The 9,291-nt window shown below is 42.2% G+C and overlaps 1 protein-coding gene across 1 annotated transcript in view; it reads left to right on the top strand.

The window, feature by feature from the left end:
* The first annotated feature begins 423 nt into the window (after positions 1–423).
* LOC134860789 (gamma-aminobutyric acid receptor subunit gamma-3-like) overlaps positions 424–9,291 on the top strand; it is a 67,862-nt gene continuing 58,994 nt past the window's right edge. The window contains exons 1-2 of the mRNA XM_063877598.1: positions 424–621; positions 985–1,139. Coding sequence (XP_063733668.1) covers positions 569–621; positions 985–1,139 — 208 coding nt within the window. The 5' untranslated portion in view covers positions 424–568. The remainder of the gene's footprint in view (positions 622–984; positions 1,140–9,291) is intronic.

Genomic DNA, 9,291 nt, shown 5'->3' with positions numbered 1-9,291 from the left:
AGGGTTTTCACCATCTACAGAATGTATTTGAATAATTCCAAAGCACAAATTGATATGTATGTGTGCAGAACGAGTAATGAAATACATGTATTTGGATCATGACGCAGTTCTAAAAAAAAAAAAAATGCTTTTCAATTCTCATAATGCAATTGTGGCCCAGGTAGTGTATGCACAGTTATGAGTCACACAGGATCCCCCCCCACCCCCCTCAGCAGCAGCAGCAGCAGCAGACACCATCACCCAGACTCTGGAGCCCACAGAGGGAGGAGGGCGCTGCTGGATCCCGTCCATTCTGCTCCCCTCCGCTGGACTGATCACACTGATTGATCGCCGGGCGCGTCCCGGAGGAACCCCTGCGCGGAGGAATCGGAGGGCTGGAGGGTTAGGGGGTGGGAAGAGACCGCTGTGTGGTCGCAGATGACACGCAGCAGAAAGTGTGTGGGCGGATGAGGAAGTTCAGAGCGCGGATTGATGGTCACACACCTACTGTACGGGCACAGCAGCAGCAGCAGCGCCGGGATCTCCATCCACCCGTTTCTGTGTTAGGAGGGGATCCGCGCCTGGGAAAATGACAATCAACTTTGGGCTCATCCTCTTCATACTTGTCGCTCAGGGTGCTCGGTGAGTCGGATTTGTTTTTAGTACATGATCAACAGGAAGCTTGAAAAGTTCATGGCATAATGGCAATTACGCATTTTGTGTGAATGAGTGTGGCTGATCATGTTTTAATCTAAGGGCTTTCCCCGCACACACACACACACACACACACACACACACACACACACACACACACACACACACACACACACACACACACACACACACACACACACACACACACACACACACTGATTCATGTTAAACTCCAGGCACATTAAAGGCAGTGTTCTTGAATGCTGCTGCGACAAAGTTTTTCTTTATTGACATTAATTAAAGGGGACCAACGAACCCCTACCAACACCTCTTGTTTTCCACCCCCTTTAGTTGTGATCTACTGGAATATGGCGACGACGAAGAAGATCCTAACGATACCACTGTCAATCAAATGCTGGTGCCCAGGTCGCACCAGGAGGATGCCACGCTTATTCTCAACAATCTGCTCAAGGAATATGACAAGACGCTGCGGCCGGATATTGGAGGTGAGGCTGGGTCTTATTACAGAGTTTTGGGGGAAAAAGGACGTAAAGAAACTTCAGTGTGATGGGCGCTGTCCAAGGTGCTGGTTGTCATTGGATGGGAGCTGTCCATGGTGATTTTCTTCGCCCAAAATGCGTTTTTCCAAATTTAAAAGGTGCCATTGAACCCAAACATAATAGGATTTTGTTCAAAAATGGCAAAGGCAAGAAGCATGTTTGGACTTTTTTGTAAGTAGGCAGGAAAAACGTTCAAAAGCAGGGTTAGAAAAAGATGATAGAAGGCATTGTAATACCACAAATTAAGGCAACAATGGTCAACAAAGAAGAACAAGGAAGCATCAATTGAAGTCCTCGGAGAATAACCAGATGTTTGCACATTTAAAACTCTCTACAGACTTTGTTGATCTGACTGATTAAAGTCCAAGAGCCAGGACAGAGGAGAGCTTGTTTACCTCCAGTCTGAACCGAGAGTGACCTCTTGGATCTCTCGGACTACATCAAGTCTCTGATAAACGGTGACTCAAAATGTGAATCACTTCCTAAATAGTTAAATGCTGAAGTTAATGAAGCTAGGGCTAGGGAACCAAATGATCCTGCAGAAGAATTGGAACAAAGGCAGAGTTGCAATGGCATCTAGAAGAATTAAAATGCATTATAACAGCCAATCAAAGCAGACAAAATGGTGGACATTTTGAACAAGCTGTTGCAGAGATAACAGGGGATGCAATTTGGCAGTTTTAGGACTGAACGACTAGCTTGAGATGCTTCTAAAAGCTCAAATAGGACACAAAAATAACCCCTACAGGAGATTTCTGGAAGGAAATACTTTGAGCTAGGAGTAAACTATGAAACATCCAGTGGTTAAATAGAAATGATGTGCTTGAAAAGTGTTCATAAGGTCCAAGACTACAGAGACAACACATGCCTCCTCATAAGAGCTCTTTATATGAGCTGCAAATCAGACCAACGTGGTTTTCATTGATCTAGCTCGTTTGTCTCTGAGATAACGAAGCCTTGGACTGGTTTTAACCCATCGAGGTAAATAAAGTGGTGGATATAGTTCTCTCTCAAGCCCCTCCTGGAGATTGCAGGTTGGCCATATCATACAGCGGTGTGTGAGCGGTTCAGGGAGGCAGCCAGAGTCCAAATCATTCTCTGATTGCACTCATACACCGTTCGTACTGTGCAATCAAAACTCCCCGAGGTTCTGCGGGGAGGTCTGTTCCTCTTCGGGGAGGCCGGCCACTAATCAAATTGTTACTGGTTTGATCCCAAGAGTGTTCTGACTGGAGGGCCCATTTATTGTTACTGCTGCAGAAATCAAGTCAGTCTTTATCTATCTATCAATATCTATCCATCACAATGAAAGCTCTAGAAGTTGGACAGCCTTGGGATAAAGGTACTTCACTTATCTTGTTTTTATTCCTCTTATATTCCTATTTAACTTTATTTTTTTCCCCTGCATTTGGGATTTTTGCATATTTACAATTAGCGCTTAACTCTTAAAAATATTAGGAATCAGTTGATCTATTTTAACCATGTTGAGGTGGCTCTACTCTTCATTTTGGAATAATGACGGTATGTGATTTGAGATGTTATACTTGTTGTTTTGTGTCCTGCAGCAGCTCACTGTGACACTTATTATTACCTAAATGCTTGGGTATGCATGTAGATTTTTCTTTATTTTTCTATAATATAATTACTGTATGACTAGGTGTTTGAATACACTACATTCACATTTCAACGTGACATTAAATGGACCTTTTGAACAAAAAACATACAAAAAAATGAACAAACACTATAAATATATACGAACACAATGACAAATATATTTATTAAAGAACAGCAACGTTGATTAAAAAACACATGCTTGCAAAACAAACATATTGCTCCATATTTCTATGTTTTCCTAAAAACATGTAGATCTATCTGAGGGGAAGGAGACTAGTGCGCATGCGCGGCGGCACCCTAAAAAGTCTTCATTTTACCTTGTGTTTAAAAGTGAATCCAAACAGAGTCATTGATACAGAAATACAGAAAGTTCTAGAAAATGTATGCAGAATTGAGCCCCCGGGGACCCCCCTCTGATTGGTTACTCAGAACAGGTGTGTCAGACAGTACGCTCGCGCTAGCAAACTTAAGCTAACAGCTGCACGTCAGGTAAAAACAAATACTTGCTTCAAAGTTCTTTTTTAATATTGTGGACCTGGTTGGTTTTCCTGGTGAAAACGAGAGAAGTGAAAGAGGAATTTGACGCAGGTAAATATCACATGATAACGAAGTGAGTGACGATAATAACCGAGCAGAACTTCTGCTGAAGCCATGACGCAGAAACATGAACGCCACGGTCACGTGAGTCTTTAAGGCTGTAGGACGGGGCCACCGGACTTGTTGTGTTGACGCTGCCTGTCACTTTGTGTTTCTTCAGCGAGGGTGAGTACAACTGAGGTTAATTGAGCGTCATTTAACGACCCTGTTGTTTTGACAGTGTGTGTGTGCGCGCGCGCCATATGTTTTCTATATTATGCTGACCAGTGGGAATGATAAAGAGCACCGTGTGTGTGTGTGTGTGTGTGTGTGTGTGTGTGTGTGTGTGTGTGTGTGTGTGTGTGTGTGTGTGTGTGTGTGTGTGTGGCTCATTTAACTTGTGAGTGGTGCTTTCCTGTTCACAGTGATGGTAGTGTTGCTGTGTTTGGCTTAGGGGTGGATCCAGATGTTGTAAACTCAGGGGGCTCCAGGGGCATGCTCCCCTCGTGACGTTTTGCCCCAATTTAGGGCAGCCATATTCACCTATTCAGATAGTAAAATGTCTCTAAATCTGTCCATAAATTGCGGTAAACTTCTTCTTCTATTGTTTTCTCTTTTAAACTATACCACAGCAAATGTTGAGGATTCCCCCTCCGCCTTAAAGAGGAGGAAATGACCTGTTATTACACTTGTTTAAAGAACATGAGTAGGGTGGGCCTTTGTAGGTTTAAATATACTAAACGACTGTCATAGTGTAAAGACCACCACCACATGCAATCAGCTTTAAAAATATGTATTTAGTACTATTGGATAAGTAGGATCTGCACTTTAAAATACCTTCTCAATATTTCATGTCTTTTCTAAGTATAACCACATGAGTATCTCTATTCTCTGGGTCAACACAAATTGGAGTTTAAGTTTTAGATTCAAAATAAGTAAAAACACTGAAGCGTTATGAGCTAGTGACCTGGAGCAGCATTTTACTGTTGTACCTGCTCAAGTTAGAGCTAGCTTTATCTTTCTTATTACATTTGGAAGGTCAGAGATAAGAAATAGGAGAGTAAAGTAAAAGAAATACTTTCTGCTTCACCAATTTGAATTATTTTGTAGGACTTCTTCAAACGTTTGCTGTTTTTTTTGTGGAGTCTTTGATTCTTTCACGTCTTTAGGCCTCAAACGCACAAATTCCACTTAAAATCGAGCATTATAAAGCCTGGTTTCTACTCTTTCCCTTTCATTTAGAGTGTGTTTAGAAAGCTTGGTCTCTCAGTTCTCGCTTGTATGGGTTTTCCTCTTTATGAAGAATAATGGGAAGATGCCACCTTCAAGCCTGAAAGACTTTCCTTCGTCATGGCTTCAGTTTTACTAGAGTTGAGCTTGAGATGGAGTTTGAGGAGGCTTAGTGGAAGGACCCCGGTGGGAATACGTATCTCCAGATCATTAAGAGTGTGTGTTATAGGTTATTTAAGATGACCAAGCATCCAGCTTTCACAGGCAATAAGCTGCTGGTGGGAATAGATTTCCTTTCACCTCCGCCCGCGGCTTCCTCTGCAGTCAGGAAGCGGAGAGAGGGTGGGGGGGATCTCCCTCCAGCTCTGACTCCATAATTAAGGATGAAATTTTGATGAGATCCAGTTGACAAACCTCAGTGTCGCACATGAAATGTTAATGTTAGCGCAGGATAATGTAAGGCAGGGGGAAACACACGAGCAGAAGAACCCCCCCCTCCCCTCTCTGAATCAAAGACAGATCTGGGACATTTAAGTCTCTGTAAAAAAAAGAGTGGGTTCAAATGAGAACTGCTGCAATGAGACTCTGTGGAACACACACACAAACAAGTACACACACACACACACACACACACACACACACACACACACACACACACACACACACATTATGAATATTTATTTTGATATTTGTGGAGAGCATTATGAAAGGCTGCTGGCTGATGATCCAGAACACATGCTGTTGTTCTAAGCATGTTAAGACTTCTGTATTAACGGGCTATTCGGAGTGTGTTTGTATCTCACAGCCAAGCTCACTTATTGGGTAAAAGCCACCTCTTGAAGAGGCCCTATTCTGCTTTTTGAGGCACAAATATGAGTCGAATATGGTCCCTTTAAAGCTGAAATAAAGTAGGTAAGACTAGGGATGGTTATACATTTGTACTCCCTTTGGTTGTAGTTCTTATTTGTCAAAAGCACTTTTCTTTTCCACAGTGAAGAACCCAAATCCCAGTAAAAAATCCCATGGCCAACATAGTGGGGTTATTATCTTAGTTCCCGTGTTTATTCTCCCCCTGTCTCTTCCAGTCTTTGTGAAGTCGGCGGCGAGGCTAATCTTCATATAAAGTGGGTGACTGGTCCACTTGTGAAAAAGCGTCCCACATTTCCCCCGAGCAGAACAAGTGTTGAGCCTCACCTTCCCCGATAAGATGCAGTTCGCCTCAGATGAAGAGATGAGATGCTTTTGTGTCCCTATTGTGTCACTTTCCTTTTGGATTCAGCGTGTGATCACTGCGTGCCATGTGTGTGATCCTCGTGTGCTGAGCCGGGGTGTGTGTGTGTGTGTGTGTGTTCACCAGGGACTCTGAGTAGGGGGCTATACATGCAGGGATGATTCAAGGAGTTGATAGAGTTTGAAACACTTCAATAAATTACAAAATACCTTTGAGCAAGGTTAAAGTGTTAATCCTGCCGACAACCTTATCTTGTATTCTATTAAAGGCGCCGTATTCTGCTCGTTTTCAGGTTGATATGTGCATGTTATGCCTCTCCTGTGACATGTTTCCATGCTTTAATGTTCAAAAAGCTCCTTATTTTCCTCAAACTGCCAGTGCTTTGTAACACTACACTTTAAACTTTAATATTCTAAGTCTAGTTTTGCACTTATAAATCTATTGGAGTTGATTAATGAACATTTATTTGCCGAGGAATCTGCAATAACATGCCTCCATGTGTGTGAGTCACGCTGAATCTTAAAATACAACTTTAAAAATAAAGTTACGACTCAGAGAAGTTTTGCAATTATTTTATGCAAATTGCGACAATTAGGTGCTAAAGGTTTTAAAGTATTGAGCCACTGATGAGGCTGCAGCAGCTGTCACTGCAAACAAACCATGAACTACCTGTCGTTGTTTTAAAATCCCCAGCATGCACCTGTCCCTTCCACTTAATCCAGGCTGCCTCATGTCTCTCCCTACTCTACCAGTTAGCCTATTATCTTGATGACTGAGCATCCTTGCCACACACTCGTAGTGTTTTTGCAGAAGAAGAAAGCTGCTGTTGCTCCGTAAATGGTGCATTTAGCAGCCGAAGCTGTTTGTTTTTGCAATAAACTAAATAAGAGCTGGGGAATAAACACTATAGCTGGAGAAATAACGAGGAAATTAGCCCCATGGCCAACAGAAGAACCAAAGCAGGAGAAGTCGCAGTGTTGCTCAGAATTTGGAGACAAACGAAGCTCTAACCACTTTAAGATAGTGCCTTTATTTGCCTTTTTGGAAACAAACCCGAGTGAAATAACTACACCTTATTAGATATAAACTGGAGTTAATCCTCGACGAGAAGCTGTGTGTCTCTGATCAGACAGCTTCAGCGTCTGTGTGTCTGAAGGCTTTAATCGGCCATCACTAACGAGCTGTTTGTCTGCCCTCTCTGACCAGGTCACTCTGAATATGTCTGCCGTTAATATCAAGTCTCAGGAGGGTTGAGAGAGGCTGTGTGTGCATTTTAATTGAAGGTGTGTGTGTGTGACCATCAAGCTGCTGGTGTTTGTAGGGAGAGGAGGGAGATCTCCAGTTTTGTATCTTGCTAACGGTAAATACCACATGCAGCGAGGAAGTACCGACTTCCTGTCTGTCGTCTTCTGCTAGTGTCTCTGTCGTGTAGCTTTTAAATATTTCACCCTCTCTCCTTGTCTTGCGTTGTTCTTCTGTTCTCTTGTTCCCTTGTTCCCTACTGGGTACTGTTTGAATCCAAACTTTCATGCTCTCCACAAATATCAAAATAAAGATTTAGAAAAGTAGTCCACATCAGCATTGAGTATTCAACTAATGTGTAATGAAATACAGTCATTGTTCTGTAATAGTAATGCATAAGATCATTTATCGTATTGTCTTACTTTCTTTATGTCAGATGTGACAACCCTTAGTCCAAAAACTCAAAACTAGATTTTCAAAATAAAAGCTTTAGGGTTTTAATGTCAACAGATGCAAAAAAATACCAAACGGACTCCATTCAGGGCGATATAAATCATATAAAAATACACTAGTATGTGCTTTAGATTAGACTAAAATAAGCCCTGTTAGGGAGGCAGCCTTATATGCAAGATCACGTGAGAGTCCCAAGATCCCGCGAGAGTAGCTACTGCAGTGAAAGTGTGATTGCAGAATATCTACCCTATTTGAAGTTGGACTGTACTTTCACTCCTCTATATTGCGTTCTTTCTCAGTGTGTCATTAAGAGAAGGACTTTGATTCAGATAAATGCCAGGTGTTTCAGAAATAGAAACAGAAGTTGCTCAGACATCTTCAGTTCCTCCAATTTTCTCCCTCCCTTCGTTCATGACTCCCCCTCCCATCCCTCTCTCTAAACCTCCCCCCTACTTACTATCAATTACTTTAGGCAGCTACATTATTCATGTCAGCATTTGCGGTCCAGATGTAGAGTTTTAAGAGCCCAAGTGGAAGTTTGACCCACTTTGCATCTTGTATTAAAAGCCCATGGATCTCATTCAGGAGTCATGTCAGATCCAATCACCGCAGGGGGAAGCACGCGAGGCAGAGGAAGAGGAAGAGGAAGGGTTTTAGGCTCCGCAATATTTGGCCATCTACTCGTATCCTTGTAGTATATGTCAGCAGCCCTACATTTCCTCCTTGTTTGATGAAAGATTTAGATGTGTCCTTTGTTTTATTCAAGCATTAAAAACCAGCAGAAATCTGATCTTGACATTCTTTATTTAGAAAGCTCAGAGACAGTTTGTGTCTTTGTCCCGGAGACAGAAATAACAAGGACTTGTTTGTACCGTGATTTCACTCCGAATAGCCGTGGCTTTTACCGAGAGTGGGTGGGAGCTCTGCTTTGGTGGGGTTTTGTCCTGCTGGTAATGCTATATATTTACTCATAAATATTGTAATTTGTGCATTGAGTTGCTGTTTAAATGTGGACGGACTTTAAGAATGTTAAAGCCTCTCCTGCTGAATGCATTACCATTTATTTTTCACAATCATGTGGCCAATTCCTCTCTTTTCGATCACTATATTTAGGGTCATTTTGAGATTTCTTGGGGCATTTCGGCCGTTAACTTTCCTTAAGTCTGATGCACCTGCTGCAGTGTGCATAGACTTTTTGTTTAGCAAATAAAGGAGCTCAAGTCTTCTTTCAGTCTGGAGTAAAGTTTGTCCTGTTTGAAAACCTCTCTAAAAAGCCTCTGTTTGACGTCCTGATTGGATATTGGCTCAGCAGTGTTTATTGAAGGCCAGATGCTGAATCATGAAGCTGAATTAACATTCCAGTCAGTGTAAATCATTTCCCCTTCCAGCTCAGAAATAAGTGAACCCGCTGATTTGAAGCGTATTTCTGAGAATGTGTTAATGGAGTTTCTCCGTCTCTTCGGTCAGTGTGATCTCATTCATCTCGGGAGTCAAACTGGGTGTAAAAAACACTGTGTGCTGGAATAAAGCTAAAGTTATTTTCCCCACCAAAGATATAAATCATATTCTAAAACATCCTAAAGTAACTGCTGCTTTTTGATCCTAATTATATTAAAACATGTGTGTGTGTAGGGGGTAAACTATCACACAGGTAACACACACTTTTATTGGCTACTGCTCCAACACATTGAATGTTGTTGGCTAAGGGGCGGGACATGTCCAAGCAGTTGACCAATCAGAGCAGACTGAAGC

Source organism: Eleginops maclovinus, chromosome 24 (assembly GCF_036324505.1).
Source record: "Eleginops maclovinus isolate JMC-PN-2008 ecotype Puerto Natales chromosome 24, JC_Emac_rtc_rv5, whole genome shotgun sequence".
In the NCBI taxonomy this organism is placed as follows: Eukaryota; Metazoa; Chordata; class Actinopteri; order Perciformes; family Eleginopidae; genus Eleginops; species Eleginops maclovinus.
This window is presented reverse-complemented; position numbering and strand designations above follow the sequence as displayed.